Here is a 24,765-nt window from a genome sequence, read left to right as displayed (position 1 = left end):
TGCTTGGAGGCTATTAGTAGAGGTCACCTGAAGACCCTTGGTTTCTGAGTTGCCTGAAAAACTCATGTGGGTGGGGCAGCTGCTGGTGGTTAATGGACCTCAATTACCATTTTAATGGCCACCAGGTGGGGTTGAATCTCTGAGGGAGGGGCTTCCGCCTTTCCCCAGGGCCCTGGGAAGAAGTAAAATGACCCCAGTCCTGCGTGTCTGCACTCATCAAATGCTCTTAGCACCCTCCAAAACCTGAGTGTCCCCACACAATTCCAATCCAGTCTGCCTTCCCTCTGCCGGAGCCCAAGTTGAGTGGCTGCTGCCAATTTAGCCTGTTTCCGAACTCTGCATCATGGAGCCGTCTTGGACTTTTAACCCGAGAGTGCTGATTCCAGCCAAGGGCGGCCATTGCTCTGGCACCAGCAGAGCTTTTTGCACTCAGCAGAAACCCCAGGACTGAGCCGCGGTCGCGGGGCACTGCCGGGGTGGCAGCACCTTCCCGCAGAGTACCCTGGTCCCCGCGAGTCTGCGGCACCAGCTGAGGGCTTAGCACACAGAGTTCGCAGGACTCAGCCTCGGTAGCAGCGCCCTGCCGAATCCCCTGGTTGGAGCCTGTCCGTGCCAGTCCGTGCAGCACCAGCCGAGGGCTTAGCAGCCAGCAGAGTTCGCAGGACTCATGCGGGGTCGCAGCGGAGGCAGTAGCAGCAACGTCCCGCCGCCGAGTCCCCTGGTCCCAGGGAGTCCGTGCGGCTCCAGCCGAGGGCTTAGCAGGCAGCAGAGTTCACAGGACTCAGCCAGGGTCGCAGCCGAGGCTGTGGCAGCTGAGGCTGTGGCAGCCTCCCGCTGAGCCCCCTGGTCCCCACCCAGGCTGCTGTGGACCGTGGGCTCCCGGCCCCCTCTCGTTCCTCGCAAGCCTACCAAAATTGAGTCGGTTCTCCTGGTTATGTGGTCCTCCAAGGTGTCTTTCGGTTGCCCCTTCCTGAAGATTTGCCTTTATTTTTGTTGTGAATCCAATTTGGTCCTGGGAGATGCTCTGTGTAGCTCCATTCACTCCGCCGCCATTTTTGTTTTTTTTCAATAAAGAAATAATTAAAAATAATATAAAATAAGAGGGTAGAATAAAGAGGCATAATTAAATAAAAATGTATATATTAGGCTTGGTGACATGGAAGACATTGATGTTCTTCACCTTCACTGTTTCAGTGGAGAGGTTATTGCAATGTAAAATTTTTAGGCGTTGGTATAGAGGTAGTGCAGATAGTAAGCAGAGAAAATGCTTTCTGGTTAATCCTTTCACTTTCTTTCATCCAAAAACATATATACATAACACGTAGACACAGACAACTCTGTGGTGATAGCCAGAGGGAAATGGGGTGGTGGGTGTAGGTGTATGTAGGCAAAGAGGGGATGAATGGGGCAGAAAGAGTTTGCTTGAGATTTTGGGAGCACAATGGCATGTGAAAATGATGTTTTATTGAGTTGTATACTTGAAACTATATGGTTTGGAGAACCAATATTACCCCAATATATTCAATAATAAATAAATAAATAAATAAATAAATAAATAAATAAATGGTTTAAAAAAGAAAGAAAATACTTTCTGAGTTTGTTTAAAAATGAAAGGGGTGGGTATATAATAGATAAACTCAGGAGTAAAAGAAATAGTTGCTATTTTTTTTTAAATGGAGCTACTGGCACATATTTGTGAAATAACAGAAAGGAACTAGTAGAAAGACAAGATTGAAGATACAGTAGTAACAGGGATTTATAGACATCAAATTTCCAGAGAAAACCATAAGGAAATTGTATAAAAACAATAGTGAAAGTTTTACTTGTAAAGGAAGAAGGACACCTCTCCTCACACTGCATGAAAGGATATGAGATTATATATAAATTTAGAAAAGAAGATGAGGAGGACAGAACAGAATAGAAGTATGAATAAGAATTTGGAGAGAATAGAGAATAACTGGGGGAATTGATAAAGTGCATAAAAGAGAAGAGTTTAAAGAGGAGATGGGAGTGTACACAATTGTGGAAAGGGTAGAGTGGGATAGATATAAACAGAAGAGAGGATGTATGGGAGAGGTATGGAATAATGATGAGATATGGATGGGTAAAATGCAATAAGAAAATAGAAGAGAAGCTAGAGGAAAGAGAGAGATGGGCAGAAATAAAATGAACACAGAGAATGAGAATACTATGTGAAAAGGAAAGAGAATGGGATATTGGAAATACTGAATAATAAAAGATAAAAGGCTAGAGGATAAGTTTGCATTTTGGAGGAGGGATAGAAAAGAAAGAAAAAAGGAAAGGGGGGTGGGGATGTTGAACTATGAAGAAAACTGAGGATGCTGATTGAGGAGGGCAGAAGATGAAGCTGACCAGAGGATTAGTCACCTGATAATAGAGTTGGATGAATGGGAAGAAGATGACCATTGGGACCTTTATTTTAGTCTGAATTGGACAAGAAAGTGGAGTTTGGAAGATAAGAGTCTATGCAGAATGCCCTTGTGTTTATTCTAAAGTGCAGAATGGAGGAGGTACAGAAGTTTAGAAGCATGATAAAGCCATTGGTTCCCTTATACAGTATATGCTTCACCTTGGACTCAGAATGATAAGTCCAAAAGGAGACCTAGGTTCAAGACTGAAAAGAAAAGCTTGGCTCTATTTATGACCTCACAATTTATTCATTTAGTGACCTTTGTATGATACAAATTATCTGCTTTCTCATTTGGGTAACAATGTAGCTGCTGCCTTCTTACAGACACATAAGAAACACAAATTGAATAAAGTCTGAAGAACACTTAGAATTTTTCAGAAAATTCTTCTGTTTGTTTTTCTGCCACATTTCTATTATTATTTTTGATCCTCAAAAATCTTATCTGGATTCCATGGGAAAACTACAGAAGGAAAGCTTCTTAGAAAAATCTTACCAAGGATTGCATGGCTGTGTAACTAGGGCAGTTGAGAATGAAGCCTTGTCGTGTTTCATCTCAAAACCTCAAGACAACCATAAAAATGCAGGCCAAAGCTCATTACCTACTGCTTAGTTCAGCAGCACACATACTAAAATTGTAATGATAGAGAGAAAATGAACAAAGCCGAGCTCAAAGTGATACATATTTATGAATATTCCATTTTTTCAGACATGAATATATAGGAAACTGCATTTCTATTAATGGCATTTTATTTATTGATGAAGATATGGGTAAATATGTTCATTGCATCTTTCTTTACACCTACTGTGTATAAATGTTGCATGATATATAACAGTAAAACAGTTCCACCAATTAATTGAATAGAAGGGACAAGCACTCAATGAATTTAACTAGATTATATCCCATTGACTGGAATCATTCATTCAACCCATTTGTGAGTGCTTATTATGTTTATGGCTTTGTGAATAAGTGCTGAGCTACAGAGATAAACAAGACACAGATCATGCTCTTAATGACCTTATAGTCTAGTGGTTAAAGCATCTATGTGCACAAAAACTGCACAATAAATAAAAGTCCTTAACCAGAGGGAGATAAAAAATGTGATGGAATTATAGTGCAAGGAGCATCCAAAATCATATGGAGGCATCAAGGAAAGTTGTAGAAAGAAGGAAATGCTTATTCTATATCTTGAATCTTGAAGAATGTGTAGGTAACTATCAAATAGATGAAGAACAAGGTGAAGTATAGGAGGGTATTTCAGGTACAGGAAATAGCATGCACATAGTGAGGTGTTCATGAATTGACATCATGCACCAGAAAACTATGGATAAAATGCTGAGTAAAAATAGATGAGGTCTCTAGCCTCACAAAAGTTGTATTCTAGTGGGAAAGCAATTAAATAAATTATGATGATAAAATAGAATAAGTGCTATGATTGAGAAAGCACAGAGTGGTATGGGAGCATCTAGCAGGAACAGTAAAGTGAGTCTATGGGGAATAGCCACAATGAATTCCAGAGTAATTAACTTTTTTTTTTTTTTTTTTCATCCTCACCCGAGGACATTTTTTGTTCAGGTAGAGTGGGAGGGAGAGAGAGGAAGAGAGAGAGAGAGAAACATCGATGTGAAAGGGACACATCGAGTGGCTGCCACCCGCACGACCGACCAGGGCCGGGGACAAACTGCAACCGAGGTACATGCCCCCAGCGGGAACCGAACCCGGGTCTCTTGGGACCACAGGCTGATGCTCTAACCGCTGAGCCAAACCGGCCAGGGCCAGAGTAATTAACTTTTGAACTGAGACTTAAGGGAAGTGTAAAAGTAAATTAGAGTAAAAGAAAAGGAGAAAATATTTCAGAGAGGGGTACTGAGGAGGGAGGAGGGAGGGAGAGAGAAAGAGAGAGAGAAGGAAGGAAGGAAGGAAGGAAGGAAGGAAGGAAGGAAGGAAGGAAGGAAGGAAAGAAAGAAAGGGAGAGGGAGAGAGAGAGAGGAGAAAAGAAAGAAAGAAAAGAAAGAAAAGAAAGAAAGAAAAGAAAGAAAGAAAGAAAGAAAAGAAAAGAAATGAAAAGAAAAGAAATGAAAAGAAAAGAAAAGAAAAGAAAAGAAAAGAAAAGAAAAGAAAAGAAAAGAAAAGAGAAGGTATGAAAGCCAAGGGAATGAGGTGGTGATAATACATTAAAGAAACTAAAAAAAGTTCAGTGTGACTGGACCACAGAGTAATGCACAGGGAAGTGGCCTGGGTTGAAGAAGGGGTGCTTATGAGCTATGTTGGCATAAAAATGATAGGGATCCATTAAATAGATTATTGCAAAGAAATGACACAAACAGATTTGCATTTAAGATAGATCACCCTGGGAGCAGTGTGGCAGGTAGACTGGAGGAAAGCAAGGATGAAGGCGAGATGACTAGTTTTATGAGCTGCAATATTCTAATAATAATATTAATGAAAGTTACTATGTATTAGACACCTACTATTGCCAGACACTTTATGTAAAACATCTCTAATCTCCACAAAAACTATTCAAAATGGGTATTATTATTTCTATTGAATTGATCCAGAAAGTAAAACTTGAAAATTAATAATGAGTTGCCCAAGATGATGCAGTTATTAGGCAAATTAATGACTGCCTGGCTTGAAACTACTCCCTTTTCCACTAAATAAGGTTTTTTAGAAGGATATGGATCTACTATATGTTCAAAGGGTAGCATTGATGGTATTTGGTGCCTGATTGGAAATTGGTGAGGGAAGGACATTGTATGATTGCTTCCTGTAAGTAAAAGTGTCCCCTAGGATAATGGAAGTACTAAGGGTTAGGAAAAATGATAATCCAAATGTTAACATTTTCATTGAATGTGGAGGAATAAATAAGTTTTTTAAAAATGGTAGTGATAAGGAAGGGTAGTGGAAAATATATAGTCAAATAGGAAACCTATTTGGAAAGATTTCTGCATGACAGATAATAGTCTGCAAGTGATATAGTATGTGTTTATCCTGTAGGTATAGGGAAATATGATTGGTTTTCTAAACAGTGAGCAACTTGATCAGATCACTCGTGTTATAGTTCAGTCATGACAGATTAAGAATGTAGGTTCTGGAACTTATTCTGTAAAATGGGGTTAATCAAAATAATATGTGCCTCACAAGGCAGTTGTGGAAAGTAAATACAATAAGCCATGTCAACTACTTAACATATGTCCTGGAACATGTCCACTTTGTGGAGATGTTTGTGTTAATGTCCCCATTTTTGTAATTACTTTGACACAATGGGATTTTGTAAAATTGAACACATTACACAAAGTGTCTTCTATGTGTTAGGCTACACAATAATAGTGTCCTACATTTAACTGAAAATTAAAGAAAATAAGCACTCATTTTTCCATCTTGTATCATCAAGAAGAAAGTGATGTTTTCTGAATCAGTTAAGAGGCTTGCTGTCATATTCAGACCTTCATGCCTTCCCTTATTTTTTGATTGCATGATTGAATCAGTTTTGCTTAGATACTGGGATGCTTCAAAGACAAATGTTTTGAAAGACCAATTGTGCACAATGCCAGAACTCACCTCCACTCCAAATGTTAACAGTAAAGCTCTTCTCTTCCTACTTTAGATGCAAATGGCTTGCCCTTAATTTTCATTATAGAAACTACCTCTGAAATGGACAGGGATCAGGGAAAGTATTTGGGTCACATTGTTAGTTGTGTAGGATTTAATATAATCAAAATAAGCAAGCATTGATAGCTCTATTTCACAGGATCTTTTTCTGTAATGGCTTTAGGAGATTCCACCTGTAGTTCCTTATTCATTAAGCTAGCAACTGACTCACAGAACCACACTAAGTGAACCTCACTCTAATGAACAGAAGTAAGAGCTTAGAAGATAGAGTGGCTCATCTTTAGACTCTGAGAAAACTTGCAATGAGATGCAAAGCAAGTAATAGCACAAGTCCTCAGTCAATCACCAATTACTCCGTGCACTCCATGTGGTGATATCAAACCCTATTCTCCAAGAGCTCACGTCTTGCAGAAAAGATAGGACACATTCACTGTACTATAAGGCATAATAGAAGTTTCCCAAACTGCCAACAGTGAAGTATTGTGAGCTTAAAATTACAGGTTTAATCATGTATTGGAGGCACAGGCCCATATAAGTGAGAGCATCACAGGAAAACTGATATTTGAGCTGGAGGGAGGGAAGAAAGAATATACTCTCCCAGCAGATCTTCTCAAATTTGTTTTATTTTTGCCAGCTGCAAGAGAAAATTGGGGTCTTGGACTAACAAAAATTGCCTTTATTCTCAAAGGCAAGAAGCTGATCTCCAAGTAGCTTGAGTTAAGAAGCTCATTCTAACACAAGGAATTTACAGATTATCAGAAGGATCCCTCTAGTTTCAAAGAACGTAGCTATTTTAGATGCTACCTCTTGACAGAGTAAAGACCTACATTGTAGTGAAATGGACTTTAAAATAGGAATTAGGGATTCTGGCTGTAAGCCCAACCTCTGGAACAGATCAATAGTATAACCATGGGTAAGGCATTTCTTCTCTCTGGGTCTCAGTTTATTTTTCTGGGAAATGGGCTGAAAATACCTGCTCTGTCTATCTTGCAGACATATGTATTAAATTAAGAAGCATTTATTGACTATCCAATCACCATACTAGGGATGGGATTACAATGATAAATAGAGACCCTTCACTTAAATTTCTCACAGTCCAGTGCAGAAGACAGACATGAATAGACTGATAATCTTATGTGCTGTTAAAAATGATAAAAAACAAAACAAAACACCAATATAGGCGGTACAAACAAACTTAAACACTTTATGACGTAAAGAGCTTCTATTTGGAGAACTGCAAAATGGAAGAGAAGGCAGGACACTTTTATAAGATAACGAATAAAGAACAAAGAAGAAAAAAATAGGAAAAAATATGTTTGGCAGTGACCCCATAGTCAACTGTGTTTGGGATGAGAAGGCCGAGAGTTGCCTTGGCATTTGGGGATTGGATGACTGGATAAACTATGTTTCTGGTAAAGCAGAGCTTTTACAGAAATGCAAGTTTTTTAAGTTTCAGTTTGTTGACATGGCCCTCCAGGCAGCAGTAGCTTTACCTTGGGGCTAGAAAGTTACTTCAATAGAGATAAAAACTAAAGTATTTGTCCAAAGTGCTCTGGGATTTCTGTGAACCAGAGTACTCAACTAGGCCTGAAGATCACATACAAAGCATCACTGAACAGGGAATACTTGAGCAAGGACTTCAAGGAAATTTGTTGCATATATAAAGAAGAAAGGGCATTTCAGGCAGGGGGAAAATCCATGTGTACAAAGACACAGAAGCATAAAAGCTTTGGTTAAATCACAATTATTTGCAGATGGCTAGAAAGTGTAGAAAAGTGAATATGAGAAAATGAGGCTAGAGCTACACATCTGAGGTAATTGTTAAAACTGAGATGTACTTCTTATAAAGGCTAAATGCAGTGGTAAGAGTATTGGCATCCCAGTGTACTGAAGTCTTTTGTCTATAGTTCAAGTTCTAATGGGAAACCTGAAGACAACTGGGATTCCAATGACTAATGTGCTGAAAGCTTGGGTGGTTGATGTTGGTATATTTCAGGTGACTCATCCTGTACTCCTCTACTGATAACGGCTATAAATTTACTGTCTTTTCTTTTTTAAGTGATTTTTGTTATAGATGTTTCTCCTTTTTTCCCCATTAACACCATCCTCCCCCTCTCCCCCCACCGGTCCCAAGCACTGTTGTTCATGTTCCTTGGTTATGTGTACATGCATATAAGTTCTGTGGTTTAAACCTTCCTTCCCCACCCACCCCTATTCTGAGGATTGTCAGTCTGTACCCTACTTCCACGTCTTTGGGTCTACCCTGTTCCTCAGACTGTTATGTTCATTATATTCCACAAATAAGTAAGATCATGAGATATTTGTTTGTCTCTGCATGGCTTGTTTCGCTTAGAATAATAATCTCATGGTCCCTCCATGCCATCTCAAAGGATAAGAGACCTTTCTTTCTTACAGCTGTATAGTACTCCATTGTGTATATGTACCATTGCTTTTTTATCCACTAGTCTACTGATGGACACTTGGGCTCTTTCCAGATCTTAGCTGTTGTAAATAGTGCTGCTATGAACATAGGGGTACATATATTCTTTCTGATTGGTGTTTCAGGCTTTTTAGGGTATATTCCTAGAAGTGGAATCATTGGGTCAAATGGCAGTTCAATTTTTAATTTATTGAGGTAACACCACAGTGATATCCAAGGTGGCTGCACCAGTCTGAATTCCCACCAGCAGTGTAGTAGAGTCTCCTTTGCTCCACATCCTAGCAAACACTTGTTGTTTGATGATGTGTAGATGGCGGTCGTTCTGACAGGTATGAGGTGATACCTCATTGTTGTTTTAATTTACATCTCTCTAATGATTAGAGATGTTGAGCATTCCTTCATATGCCTCTTGGCCATTTGTGTGTCCTGTTTGGAGAGGTGTCTATTTAACATTTCTGCCCGATTTTTTTTTTTTTTTACTTTTAACATTGTTATTATTATTTTTAATTAATTACTTTATTTCTCTTATAGATGTTTCTCCTTTTTCCCCAACTGAACTGACTCCCCACACTACCCGCCCTGTCACCAGCTTTGTTGTACATGTCCATTGTTCATACATGCATGCATATAAGTTGTATGGTTTATCTCTCACCCCCCAATCCCTCTTCTGGGGATTGTCAGTATGTACTCCACTTTCACATCCCTGGGACTACCCCATTCCTCAGATGATTATGTTCATTATATTATACAAATATGTCAGGTAATGTGATATTTGTCTTTCTCTGCTTGGCTTGTTTTGCTTAGGATAATACTCTCCAGGTCCCTCCATGTTGTCTCAAAGGATAAGAGATCTTTCTTTCTTACAGCTGCATAGCAGTCCATTGTGTATATGTACCACAGCTTTTTTATCCATTCGTCTACTGATGGACATTTGGGCTGTTTCCAGGTCTTAACTATTGTAAATAGTGCTGTTACAAACATGGGGGTACATATATTCTTTCTGATTGGTGTTTCAGGCTTCTTAGGTATATTCCTAGAAGTGGGATCACTGGGTCAAATGGACATTCAATTTTTAGTTTTCATAAGGTAACACAATATTGTTTTCCATAGTGGCTGCATCAGTCTGCATTCCCACCAGCAGTGTATTAGAGTCCTCTTTTCCCCACACCCTCGCCAACACTTGTTGTTTAATAATTTGTTGATGGTGGCCATTCTAAAAGGCGTGAGGTGATATCTCATTGTTGTTTTAATTTGCATCTCTCTGATGATTAGTGATATTGAGTATTTCTTCATATGTATCTTAGCCATTGGTATGTCCTGTTTGGAGAGGTGTCTATTTAGTTCCTCTGCCCATTTTTTAATTGAGTTCTTTGTCTTCCTTTTGTTGAGTTGTATGAGCACTCTGTATATATTGGAAATTAACCTCTTATCTGATGTATCAATGGCACTTATGCTCTCCCATAGAGTGGGTTGCCTTTCCATTTTGGTGGTTGTTTCTTTGGCTGTGCAGAAGCTTCTGAGTTTGATGTAGTCCCGTGTGTTCATATTTTCCTTTGTTTCTGTTGCCTTAGGTGTTGCATCAGTGAAAATTCTATTGGGAATAATGTCTGAAATTTTGATGACTACATTTTCTTCTAGGATTTTTAGGGATTCATGAGTCACATTTTTCTTTTATCCATTTTGAGTTTGCTCTTGTGTATGTTGTAAGTTGATGATCTAGTTTCATTGTTTTGCATGTAGCTGTCCAATTTTCCCAAAACCATTTATTAAAGAGGCTGTCCTTACTCCACTGTATGTTCTTGCCATCTTTGTCAAATATTAATTGAGCATATTGCCTTGGGTCCATTTCTGGGTTCTCTGTTTTGTTCCACTGGTCTATATGCCTGTTCTTGTGCCAGTCCCAGTGTGTTTTGATTATAGTGGCTTTGTAGTATAACCTGAAATCTGGTAATGTGATCCCTCCAACTTTGTTCTTCATTTTCAAGATTGCTGTGGCTATTTGAGGTCTTTTTTGGTTCCATATGAACTTTTGAAGTATTTCGTCTAGTTTTCTGAAGCATGTCATTGGTATTTTGATGAGGATTGCATTCAATCCATAGATTGCTTTGGGTAGTATGGATATTTTAATGATGTTTATTCTTCCAATTCTTGAACATTGTATGTGCTTCCACTTTTTTATATTTTCCTCTATTTCTCTTTTCAATGCCCTGTAGTTGTCTGCAAATACGTCCTTTATTTCTTTGGTTAAGTTTATTCATAGGTATCTTAAGTATTTTTTCTGCGATGGTAAATGGGATAGTTTTTATAGTTTCTCTTTCTATATGTTCATCTTTGGTTTATAAGACTGATGTCAATTTCTTAACATTAATTTTGTATCCTGCTACTTTGCAAATTTATTTATTAAGTGTAGTAAATTTTTGATGGAGTCTTTGGGGTTTTATATGTATAATATCACATCATCTGTGAATAATGACAGTTTCATTTCCTCCTTTCCAATTTGAATTTATTTTATTTTTTCTTCATGTTTGATTGTTGTGACTAAGACTTCCAGTACTATGTTAAATGAGATTGGTGAAAGTGGGCGCCCTTGTCTTGTTCCTGTTCTTAAGGGAAATGCTGTTTGTTTTTGCCCATTGAGTATGATGTTACGTGTAGGTCCTTCATATACGGCCTTTATTATATCAAGATGTGATCTCACTATTCCCACATTGCTGAGTGTTTTTATCAGAAATGAGTGCTGAATTTTGTCAAATGCTTTTCCAGCAACTATTGATATGATCATAGGATTTTTATCTTTCATTTTGTTTATGTAGTGTATCACATTTATTGATTTGCGAATAATGTACCAGCCTTGGATCACTGGGATGAATCCCATTTGCTCATGGTGAATAATTTTTGTGATGTATTGATGGATTCAATTTGCTAGTATTTTGTTTAGAATTTTGGCATCTATGTTCATCAGGGATATTAGCCTGTAGTTTTCTTTCTTTGTAGTGTCTTTTTCTGGTTTTGGAATTAGAATTATGCTGGCTTCGTAAAACAAGTTTGGAAGTCTTCCTTCTTCTTGAATTCTTTGATTTAGTTTGAGGAGAATGGGAGTTAGTCCTTTAAATGTTCGGTAAAACTCCCCCGTGACGCCATCCGGGCCTGGGCTTTTGTTTACTGGGAGAGTCTTGATTACGTCTTCAATTTCTTCTGTTGATATTGGTCTGTTCAAGTTTTCTATTTCTTCCTGCTCTAGTTTTGGGAGACTATGTGTTTCTAGAAATTTGTCCATTTTGCTTAGATTATCTAATATGTTGCCATATATGTGTTCATAGTAGTTGTTAACGATCTTTTGTATTTCTGTGGTGTCAGTTGTTACTTCTCCTTTTTCATTTCTGATTTTGTGTATTTGGGTTCTCTCTCTTTGTTTCTTGGTGAGTCTAGCGAAGGGTCCATCAATCCTGTTTATCTTTTCGAAAAACCATCTCTTTGTTTTATTGATCATTTGAATTTTTTTTCTTGTCTCCATGTCATTATTTTCTACTCTGATCTTTACTATTTCCTTCCTTCTACTTGTTTTGGGGTTTTTTGTTTGTTTGTTTGTTTTCTTTCTAGTACTTTAAGTTGTGAGGTTAGATAGTCTATTAGAAATTTTTTGTTGATTCTTCAGGTAGACCTGTAGTTCTATGAACTTCCCTCTGAGAACTGCTTTCACTGCATCCCATAGATTTTGTGTTGTTGTGTGTTCATTTTCATTGGTTTCCAGGAAGTTTTTAATTTCTTCCTTGATCTCCATAGTAACCCATTGATTGTTCAATAACATGCTATTTAGCCTCCATGTTTTCAAATGTCTTTGCATGGTAATGTAGCAATCGATTTCTAGTTTCATGCCTTGTGATCTGAGAAGATGCTTGATATAATTTCAATCCTCTTGAATTTGTAGAGACAGATTGTGTCCTAACATGTGGTCTATATTTGAGAATGTCCCATTTTCTCTTGAGAAAAATATGAATTCTGCACTCTTGGGGTGCAATTCTTTGTAGATATCTATTAAATCCATTTGATCTAGTGATTCATTTGGAGTCTACATTTCCTTGTTAATTTTTTCCTAGATGATCTATCAAGTGATGTCAGCAGTGTGTTGAAGCCCTCTGCTATGATTGTATCGCTGTTGATTTCTCCTTTGAAGTCCTTCAGAAATTTTTTAATATATGTTGCTGTTCCTATATTGGGTGCATAAATGTTTACCAAGGTTATATCTTCCTGTTGGATAGATCCTTTCATATTATGTAGTGGCCTTCTTTGTCTCTAATTATGATCTTCATTTTGAAATCTATTTTATCAGATATGAGTATTGCTACCCCAGCTTTTTCTTTTCTTTTCTGTTCATTTGAAAGATTTTTTTTCCATCCCTTACTTTCCTCCTATGTGAGTCTTTTTTTTAGGTTGGTATCTTATATACAACATATATGTGAATCATGCTTTCTTATCCAGTCAGCTACTCTGTGTCTTTTTATCGGAGCATTAAAACCATTCACATTTAAGGTGATAATTGATATGCACTTATTTATTGCTATTTTTGCTTTGTGTGGTTCTATTTTTCTTCCTATATTTTCTACTAATCACAGCAGTTTTTTTTTTTTTTGAATATCTTGAAGTGCTGGTTTGGCGTTAATATATTCCCTTAGCCTTTTTGTGTCTGGAAAGCGATTAATTTGACCTTCTATTTTGAATGATAGCCTTGCTGGTAGAGTAGTCTTGGATTCAGATCCTTGTTTTCATTACCTTGATTACTTCATGCCACTCCCTTTTGGCCTGTAGTGTTTCTGTTGAGAAGTCATCTGAGAGCCTTATGGGGTTTCCTTTGTAGGTAACATGTTGCTTATCTCTTGCTGCCTTTAGTATTCTCTGTTTGTCTTTAATATTTGGCATTTTAATTACTATGAGTCTTGGTGTGGGCCTGTTTGGGTTCTTCCTACTTAGGGCTCTCTGTGTTTCTTGAACTTGAATGCCTTCTTCCTTCACCAATTTGGGAAATTTTTCTGTCACTGTTTCTTCAAATATATTCTCTAACACTTGCCCATTTTCTTCCTTTTTGGGGACTCCTATGATGTGCATGTTATTTTCTTTCCAATTGTGCCACAGTTCTCTGAAGCTATCTTCCTTTTTTTAAAATTACTTTTTCCTTTTGGTTTTCTGATTGTTTGATTTTTTTCTCTCCTGTCTTCTAATTCACTGAGCAGTCCTCTGCTTCTTCTACTCTGCTGGATAGTCCTTCCAATGTTTTCTTTATTTCTGCTATGTCATTCTTCTTTTCCACTTGGTTGCTTTTCAATGTTTCTATATATTTACTCATGGTGCTGATGTCTTTACCTATGATGTTGAGCTTCGTCAAGATCATGGCTCTGAACTCTACCTCTGATAATTTGCTTAACTGCATTTCATTTATCTAATCTTCGATAGGGTAGTCTTGCCCTTTCATTTGTGATATGTTTCTTTGTTTCACCATTTTGGCTACCTCAGTGGGTTATGAGGCCTGCCCAATTTTTCCTGTGTGTGTTGGTGTTCTGGTCTTTGTGGTTCCTTCTACTGGGTTTGGATGAACCTGGGTGTACCCACGTTAAACTCCACTGTCAAGTTTTACTTTCCTGCATAGATTTGCAAGTCCAGGAAAAGTTAAGTTAGCCTCTAGCTTTTTGCCTAGTGGTTAGTAATTTCAGTTACTTGAAGAGCATTTGGTTCAAAGTTAAATAAAAATCTCCCTTAGGTCTTTAGCTAAAGAAGATTTCCCGAGGGTGTGTCTGATACTGGTTGTTATTGAACCTCAGTTTCCATTTCTGTGGCCCAGATGCATGGAGTTAAATCTACTCATGAACGCAAGACTTGACAGTAGGTTTAACAGAGGTCATCCTGTACTCATCCAAACACAGTAGAGGTCCCACAACAAGTGGAACACCAACAACAACAGGTAAAATTTGGCAAGCTCCAAAACCCAGAGATAGACAAAATGGTGAAACTAAGAACACATCCCAAATGAAAGAACATGATAATATGACAGAAGATGAAATAAATGAAAGGGAATTGAGCAAGGTATTATAGGAAGAGTTGAGAGAAATAATCATGTGGAAGATCAACAGTATGACTAAAGATATAGAATCATTGAAAACTAACCGATGGACATGGACAACAGAGCTAGGTATGGGGTGGCGGAATGGAGAGGATGGTGTCAATAGGGAACAAAGGAGAACCATCTGTAACAAAAGAAATTAATAATCAATAAATAAATAAATACATAAATAAATACAAAACCAACCAATTGAAAATGAAGACTGACATAGCAGAAATAAAGAACACATTGGAAGGGATATCCAGCAGACTAGAGGAGGCCAATGATCTGATTAGTGAATTAGAAGAGAGGGTGTAAAAAAATCACCCAATCAGTAAACCAACAATAAAAAGACAATAAAGAATAGGAAGAAAGCTTAAGAGAATTGTAGGACAATATATGCAACAACGTCTGTATCATAGGAGGACCAGAAAGAGAAGAAAATGAGAAATGCTTAGAGAATACATTTGAAGAAATGGTGACAAAAATTTTTCCTAACTTGGAGAAGAAAAAAGGCATTCAAGTTCAAGAAGCACAGAAATCCCCAAGTAAGAAGAACCCAAACAGGCCCACACCAAGACACATAATAATCAAACTACCAAAAATTAAAGACAAAGAGAGAATCCTAAAAGCAACAAGAGAGAAGCAACAGGTTACCTACAAAGGAAACCCCATAAGGCTCTCAGCTGACTTCTCACAAGAAACACTACAGGCCAGAAGGGAATGGCATGAAGTAATCAAGGTCATGAAAAACAAGGATCTGAATCCAAGACTACTCCACCAACCAAGGCTATCATTCAAAATAGAAGATCAAATAAAGAGCTTCCCAGACAAAAAAGGCTAAGGGAATACATTAGCACCAAACCAGCACTGCAAGAAATGTTAAAAGGACTGCTGTAATTACCAGGAGCAATGGGAAGAAAAATAGAACCACACTAAACAAAAATGGCAATAAATAAGTACATATTAATAATCACCTTAAATGTAAATGGATTGAAGGCTCCCATAAAAAGACACAGAGTAGCTGATTGGATAAGAGCGCATGACTCATCTATATGTAGTTTACAAGAGACCCACCTCACAACAAAAGACTCACATAGATAGAAAGTGAAGGGATGGAAAAAAATCTTCCGAGCAAACGGAAAGGAAAAAAAAGCTGGGGTAGCAATACTCATATCTGATAAAACAGACTTCAAAATGAAGGCCATAACTAGAAACAAAGAAGGCCACTACAGAATATTGAAAGGATCTATCCAACAGGAAGCTATAACCTTGATAAACATATATGCACCCAATATAGGGGCACCAAAATATATTAAAAATCTTCTGGAGGACTTCCAAGGAGAAATCGATAGCCATACAATCATAGCAGTGGACTTCAACACCCCACTGACATCACTGAATAGATCCTCTAGACAAAAAATTAGCAAGGAAACAGAGACTCTAAATGAAGCACTAGACCAAATGGATTTAATAGATATCTACAGAGAACTACACCCCCAAACTATATAATTCACATTCTTCTCAAGTGCACATGGGACATTCTCAAAGATAGACCACGTGTCAGGGCACAAACTAAGTCTCAACAAGTTCAGGAAGACTGAAATCATATCAAGCATCTTCTCAGATCACAATGGCATGAACCTAGAAATCAATTGCAACAAGAACATGCAAAGACATTTGAATACATGGGAGCTAAATAGCATGTTATTAAACAACAAATGGCTTACCGAGGAGATCAGGAAGAAATAAAAAGCCGAGGAGATCAGGAAGAAATAAAAAACTTTATGGTAACCAATGAAAATGAAGACACAACAACACTAAATCTGGGATACAGCGAAAGTAATTCTGAGAGGGAAGTTCATAGCACTACAGGCCTACCTCAAAAAACAACAAAAAAATTCCTAATAGATTATCTACCTCATCACCTAAGGAACTAGAAGGCAAACAAAAAGAAAACAGCAGAGCAAGTAAAAGGAAGGAAATAATAAAGATCAGAGCAGAAATAAACGACATAGAGACCAAAAAAACAAAAACAAGAACAACAACAACAACAAAAAAAACAATTCAAAGGAACAATGAAATAAAGAGCTGGTTTTTCGAAAAGATAAACAAGATTGACGGACCCTTCGCTAGACTCACCAAGAAACAAAGAGAAAGAACCCAAATACACCAAATCAGAAATGAAATAGGAGAAGTAACACCTGACACCACAGAAATACAAAAGATCGTTAACAACTACTATGAAAAATTATATGGCAACAAATTCAACAATCTAAGTGAAATGGACAAATTTCTAGAAACACATAGTCTGCCAAAACTAGACCAGGAAGAGATAGAAAACTTGAACAGACCAATAAGAGCAAAATAAATTGATGATGTAATCAAGACTCTCCCAGCCAACAAAGATCAAGGCCCAGATGGCTTCACGGGGGAGTTTTACCGAACATTCAAAGAACTAACTCCCATTCTCCTCAAACTATTTCAAAAAATTCAAGAAGAAGGAAGACTTCCAAACTTGTTTTATGAAGCCAGCATAATTTGAATTTCAAAACCAGAAAAAAACACTACAAAGAAAGAAAACTACAGGCCAGTATCCCTGATGAACATAGATGCCAAAATCCTGAACAAAATACTAGCAAATCGGATCCAGCAATACACCCAAAAAATTATCCACCATGACCAACTGGGATTCATCCCAGGGATGCAAGGCTGGTACAACATTCGCAAATCAATAAACGTGATACACCACATAAATAAAATGAAGAATAAAGCCACATGATCATATCAATAGATGCCATAAAAGCCTTCGACAAAATCCAGCATCCATTACTGATAAAAACGCTCAGTAAGGTCGGAATAGAGGGATCATATCTAGACATAATAAAAGCCATATATGAAAGACCTACAGTCAACATCATACTCAATGGGCAAAAACTAAAAGCTTTTCCCTTAAGAACAGGAACAAGGCAAGGATGCCTACTTTCGCCACTCTTATTTAACATAGTACTGGAAGTCTTAGCTACAGCAATCAGACAGGAAGAAAAAATAAAAGGGATCCAAACTGGACAGGAGGAAGTGAAACTGTCATTATTTACGGATGACATAATACTATACGTAGAAAACCCCAAAGTCTCCATAAAAATTTACTAGTCTTAATAAATAGATTTGGCTAAGTTGACAGATACAAAATTAACGTCAAGAAAAAGATGGCATTCTTAAACACCAATGATGAACTCACAGAAAGAGAAACTAAGAAAATAATCCCATTTACCATTGCGTCAAAAAAATTAAGATACCTAGGAATAATCTTTACCAAAGAAATAAGGACCTATTCGCATATCAATAATAATCTTAAATGTAAATGGATGAAATGCTCTGATCAAAACACAGTGTAGCTGATTGGATAAGAAAGCATAGTTCATATATGTGTTGTTTTCAAGAGACCCACCTCGCAGTAAAAAACTCACATAGGTTGACAGCGAAGGGATGGAAATAAATCTTCCAAGCAAATGGAAAGAAAAACAGAGCTGGGGTAGCAATATTCATATCTGATAAAAATGGGTTTCAAAATGAAGGCTATAACTCTAGACAAAGGTGTCTGATACATAATATTGAATGGGCCCTGGTCAGTTTGGTTCAGCGGTTGTAGCATCAGCCTGTGCACCGGAGAGTCCTTGGTTGATTCCTGCAAAAAAAAACCCAAAACTAATAAAACAAAAAAACCAACAAAAACCAAAAACAACAAAACAAAAGAGCATAATATTGAAAGGATCTATCCAACTGGTAGATATAATTTAAGTAAACATATGCTCCCAATACAGGAGCATCAAAATATATTAAAAATCTTCTGGAAGACTTCAAAGGAGAAATCGATAACAATAGAATCATAGCAGGGGACTTCAACACCCAACTGACATCACTGGATAGATCCTTTAGACAAAAAAATTAACCAGAATACAGAGACTCTAAATGATGCACTAGATCATATGGGTTTCATAGATATCTACAAAGAATTATACCCCAAAAGTGCAGAATTCACATTCTTCTCAAATGCACATGGGATATCTCTACATAGACCATGTGTTAGGACATAAAGTAAGTCCCTACAAGTTCAAGATGATTGAAGTCATATCAAGCATCTTCTCAGGTCACAATGGCATAAAACTAGAAATCAATTGCAACAAAAACATTTAAACACATGGAGGCTAAATAGCATATTATTGAACAATGAATGAGTGACCTAGGAGACCAAGGAAGAAATTTAAAACTTCCTGGAAAGCAATGAAAACGAACACAGAACAACACACCGACTATGGGATGCAGCAAAAGCAGTTCTGACAGGGAAGTTCACAGCACTACAGACCTACCTGAAGAATCAAGAAAATTTTCTAATAGACTATCTATCCTCACAATTTAAAGAACTAAAAAGCAAACAAACAAATAAACAAAAAAAAACAGAGGAAGTAGAAGGAAAAAAAAAACATAGTAAAGATCAGAGCAACAATAAACAACATAGGGACTAAGAAAAAGAAAACAATTCAAAAGATCAATAAAACAAAGAGCTGGTTCTTTGAAAAGATAAACAAGATTGATTAACCTTTAGCTAGACTCACCATGAAACAAAGAAAGAGGACTCAAACATAATTAGACAGGAAGAGGAGAAGTAATAACTGATACCACAGAAATACAAAGGATCATTAACAAATATTATGAACAATGATATGACAACTTATTCGACAATCTAAGCGAAATCAACAAATTTGTAGAAACACAGTTTCTCAAAACTGAACCAGGAAGAAATAGAAAAATTGAACAGAACATTAACAACTAAGGAAATTGAAGATGTAATCAAGAATCTCCCAGCAAACAAAAGCCCAGGCCCGGATGGCTTCACAGGGGAGTTTTAATGAACATTCAAAAAAGAACTAACACCCGTTCTCCTCAAATTATTCCTAAACATTCAAGAAGAAGGAAGACTTGCAAACTAGTTTTATGAGGCCAGCATAACTCTGATTCCAAAACCAGATAAAGACACCACAAAGAAAGAAAACTACAGGCCAATATGCCTGATGAACATAGATGCCAAAATCCATAAGAAAATCTTAGCAAATTGGTTCCAGCCATACATTAAAAAAATTATTCACCATGATCAAGTGGGATGCCACGTTGGTACAATATTTGCATATCAATAAATGTGATACACCACATAAAGAAAATGAAAGATAAAAACAATGTGATCATACCAATAGATGCTGAAAAAGCATTAGAAATAATGCAACACCCATTTCTGATTAAAAAGGTCAGCATTGTGGGAATAGAGGGATCATATCTTGACATAATAAAGGCCATATATGGAAAACCTACAGTCAAAATCATACTCAATGGGCAAAAACTAAAAGCATTTTTCTTACGAAGAGAAACAAAACAGGGATGCCCACTTTTGCCACTCTTACTTAACATAGTACTGGAAGTCTTATCCACAGTAATCAGACATGAAGAAAAATTAAAAGGGATCCAAATTGAAAAGGAGGAAGTGAAACTCATTATTTGCAGATGATATTATATTGTACATAGAAAATCCTAAAGACTCCATCAAAAATCTACTAGGTTTAATAAACAAATTTGTCAAGTTAGCAGGATACAAAATTAACATAAAAAAATCAACAGCATTTTTATACACCAATGATGAACTCACAGAAAGAGAAACTAAAAAACAATCTCATTGAACATTGCAGCAAAAAATTAAGATACCTTTGAATAAACTTAATCAAATAAATAAAGGACTTATTTGCAGAAAACTATAGGACATTGAAAAAAGTAATAGAGGAAGATATAAAAATGTGGAAACATACACCTTGTTCATGGAACTGGAGAAATTAACATCACTAAAATCTTTGTACTACCGAAAGCTATCTATAGATTCAATGCAATCCCCGTTAAAATACCAACGACATACTTCACAGAACTAGAACAAATACTTCAAAAGTTCATATGAAACCAAACAATACCCCGAATAGCCACAGCAATCTTGAAAAAAAGAACAAAGTAGGAGGACTCACAATACCGAATATCATGTTATACTACAAAGCCATTGTAATCAAAACAGCCTGGTACTGACACAAGAACAGGCATATAGATCAATGGAACAGAACAGAAAACTTGGAAATTGGCTCAAGACATTATGCTCAATTAATATTTGACAAAGGTGGCAAGGGCATACAGTGGAGTCAAGATAGCCTTTTTAATAAATGGTCCTGGGAAATGTGGACATACTAGCAAAAAAAATGAAGCTACACCACCAATTTATACCATATATACTAATAAACTCAAAATGGATAAAAGACTTAAATGTGACTCATTAATCCATAAAAATCCTAGAAGAAAATATAGGCAAAACAAATTTCAGACATCACGTATAGCAGAATTTTTACTGATACAGCACCTAAGGCAAGAGAAACAAAGCAAAAAATAATACATGAACTATATCAAACTAAAATGCTTCTGCACAGCAAAAGAAACAATCATCAAAATGGAAAGGGAACACACCATATGGTGGAGCATAATTGCCAAAAATATATCAGGTAAGGGGTTAATTTCCAAAATATATAGAGTACGCATACAACTCAATAATAGGAAGACAAACAATCTAATTAAAAAATGGACCGAGGAACTAAATAGACACCTCTCCAAGAAGGACTTACAAATGCCCAAGAGACATATGAAAAAATGCTCAACATCACTAATCATCAGACAGATGCAAATTAAAATGACTATATGGCATCACCTCACACCTCTCAGAATGGCCGCCATCAACAAATCATCACACATCGGTGCTGGCGAGGGTGTGGAGAAAAGGAAACTCTAGTACACTGCTGGTGGGAATGCAGACTGGTGCAGCCACTATGGAGAACAAGATGGGGTTTACTGAAAAAAAAAATTTAACTGCCATTTGACCCAGTGATCCTACTTCTAGGGATATATCCTACGAAACCTGAAACACCAGTCTGAAAGAGTATATGTATCTCTATGTTCATAACAGCACTACTTATAATTGCTAAGATCTGGAAACAGCTCAGGTGTCCATCAATAGATGAGTGGATAAAAAAGCAGTGGTACATATACACAATAGCACATTATGGAGCTGTAAGAAAGAAAGATCTTGTATCCTTTAAGAAGACATGGAGGGACCTGGAGGGTATCATGCTAAGTGAAATAAACCAATCAGAGAAAGACAAATACCACATTATCTCACTTATTTGTGGAATACAATGACCAAAAAAAAAAAAAAGCTGATGAACAAAACAGACCCAGATACATAGAAAGGGGTATGGTTCAGATGGACAAACCTCAGAGGAGAGGGGCAGGGGTGAGGGATGGTATAAAGGAAATACCTTATATGCATGTATGCGTTACTAATGGACATAGACAACAATGCTTGGTTGCTTGGGGGAGGGGGTTAAGGAGGAGGGTGTCTGCAGGAAAAAAAGGAGAAACATCTGTAACAAAAAATAAATTAATAAATAAAGTAAACAGAAAAAGAACCAATGAAAGTAACCCGGCATAATTTGGCTTGTGAAGTACCCTTCCCTCCTCAACCTCTGCTATCTCCTCTCTGCTGTGCTTAGGGGGGGTGGGCAAGAAGTAGATGGGAAGGAAGATAGGAAAGTTACTATAGACCAGTTCTGTTCCTAATCAAAATTTAGTACCTTTTGCACTTTGCTTTGGTAAACTATTTGTCATTGTCTTATTTTCCATGTCCCCAGGACTGCTGGGTAGACATAAAGTAATTCCCCCCTTGGAATTACTCATAAGAGGCACTATCTTAAAAATACTAATATAACTGGAGGGAAGAAACACAATTTTCTTTATTAAACTCATGGAAATTTTAAGTATCCAACACAAGGAGCAGGTTTGTCAGTGAAATACATTTATCTTGTGTCAAATTCTTTGAGTCATAAAACCCCCTTTGTGCCTCAAAAATAATGAGTGATTTAGTGAGATATTGTAGGCTAACTTGAGAATTGAGGTTTTCTCTAGGACACATAGGGAATTTTGTAACTATTAGTCAGAGCTGCAAGGACACTGATTCTCTAGTTCCAATCTTTATTTTTCAGGTAGGGAAACTGAAAATAAAAGATAGCTAAGTATTTAATGAAGGGCACACACTTAATTTCTGTCTACCAAACTAGGTAGAGTTCTTGCTAATACACATCTGAGCATGTTTGCTTTAGTCATCCTGCTTTGAGCAATATCTAGTGTTGCTGCTGTGATCATTTGCGAGGTGTCACATATTTATCCCGTTTAACAATTAGCCAGGACTGGAGATGCTTACCAGTTGGCAATTCACAATTCCAAGAGCATGGCAGGAATTTAATCCAATATAAGCAGGGTCTATACAGGTTAGCTAGAAACAGCTCATCAAAGCTAGGTCACAGTGAACTCTGAATTTTTGCTGTGTGAGTCCAATTTCTACATAGGAGGCTACTATCTAGGCCAAGGAAAGTTGAGATTCAAATTTTTTGAAAGAAATTATAGAAGAAAACCTGAAATACATTATTTGGGCATATTAATGGAGGGGGGGAATGAGTATGGAGCATGTATGGCAAATCATACCACATTTAGATTTCCATTGAAAAATCCATTCACAGTCTCTCCCATATGTTGTCCATGTTAGGAAAGCATGAGCTCTTCAGATTAGATCTCTGAGGTTTTTTATGTCTTCCCTTAACTTTGTATTTTTCTGGCTAGTTACTGTGTGTGTGTTCTCCAAGAGCCATCTCCTTTAGCAGCAGAACTATCTTTTGTGCCTGTTCATTATCAGGATAAAGATAATCTTTCTACACATCTCTCCTCTCCAGTATAATTTTTAAATTGGTTAACTTACATGATAGCCTATTGTGGAGATTTATTTTAGAAATTATTAAAGTGCTATCAGCAGTAAAAGAGTCAGAACCTGCTTTTTAAAGATTTCTTTGGATGGGGGTAGTAGCTAAGGGAGCTCGGCTAGGGCAGATAAGTTATATTTGTTTTTCTAAAGGTGGTAAGGTGGGATTTAGATCTGATTTAAAAATATAAATACTGAATGCTGCTTTGAAAGTCTATCTAGTTCATTTACGGCATCCTTTGTGTTCATAAATGCATGGATCTCAGTGAACCTAAACAAACAAAATCCCATTACTGTTAGGCATACTCTATTCCTAATAAACAGGATCTCAGCTTTATGTTCAATACCATTCATTTTAGCTTGACTTCATTTTCTGTTCTTCTTACTTTAAGGTTAACAATTCATGCCGAGTGTCCCATGCATTTGGAAGATTTTCCCATGGATGTGCATGCCTGCCCACTGAAGTTTGGAAGCTGTACGTATTTTCTCACTTTCTGTTTGTCTGAGCTTTTTCCAAAAGAAGTGGAATATTTCCTATTCTGTCCTCCTAGTAATGTTTAAAGCTGAGGCCTTTAATCCAGGCTGGTATGGGGAGGGGGAAGTCGGGTTGAGTAATACTAACTGATCAGGAGAAAGAGACAGCCTTTAATGGAATTTCCTTTCTAGACAGCAAACCTTATTTCACCATTTCAGATTCATTTCTCTGTTATTACATTGAAATATTAACATATATTTCTTAAATTGTCTAGAAGACAGAGCTGATATAGAGTATAAGAGTATAGTAGCAGCTTCCTAAGGACAAATTCCCTCAAATGGAATGTTATTATATTTTTGTAATGACTATTCTACCTGCATCCTCCTATACTTCTATCCAATTCTCTACAGATGGTAAACAGGAAGAGACTCTTCTCATTTTTAGAGTATTGCTTTTGTTGGTAGCTGTAAATCTGACAGAAATGAGCCCATTTTCAAATGAATTAGAATGAACAGAATTTTAGTGAGTTTCTTACTCTAAGAATTTCAGAATTAGTTTTATATGAGTCATCAGAGCAATATATCAAGGTCTGTGCTGATCACGTCTAAATTAGATTTAGCTCTGTATTTTGAAATAGAAAGTGCATTTAAAGAGACTCAAATAATTATATGTAACATATTTTTTTCAATCATTGTCAAATATTTACAGATTGTGTGCCAGGCTCTATTCTAGTAGCTTGCATCCATGAATAAAACAAAAACCCTGCACTTGTGGAGTTTATATAATAGAGGAGAGAGTGATGGTGAAAGATAAAATAAACAATGGAAAAAA

General features: G+C 37.0%; 1 protein-coding gene across 1 annotated transcript in view; it reads left to right on the top strand.

Moving 5' to 3' along the window:
* GABRA3 (gamma-aminobutyric acid type A receptor subunit alpha3) overlaps positions 1 to 24,765 on the top strand; it is a 294,868-nt gene that overhangs the window by 152,531 nt on the left and 117,572 nt on the right. Inside the window, exon 5 of the mRNA XM_036270472.1 lies at positions 23,852 to 23,934. Coding sequence (XP_036126365.1) covers positions 23,852 to 23,934 — 83 coding nt within the window. The remainder of the gene's footprint in view (positions 1 to 23,851; positions 23,935 to 24,765) is intronic.

Source organism: Molossus molossus, unplaced genomic scaffold (genome assembly GCF_014108415.1).
Source record: "Molossus molossus isolate mMolMol1 unplaced genomic scaffold, mMolMol1.p scaffold_m16_p_2, whole genome shotgun sequence".
In the NCBI taxonomy this organism is placed as follows: domain Eukaryota; kingdom Metazoa; phylum Chordata; class Mammalia; order Chiroptera; family Molossidae; genus Molossus; species Molossus molossus.
The sequence above is the reverse complement of the archived record's forward strand: the minus strand, read 5'-3'. Positions and strand labels throughout refer to the sequence as shown.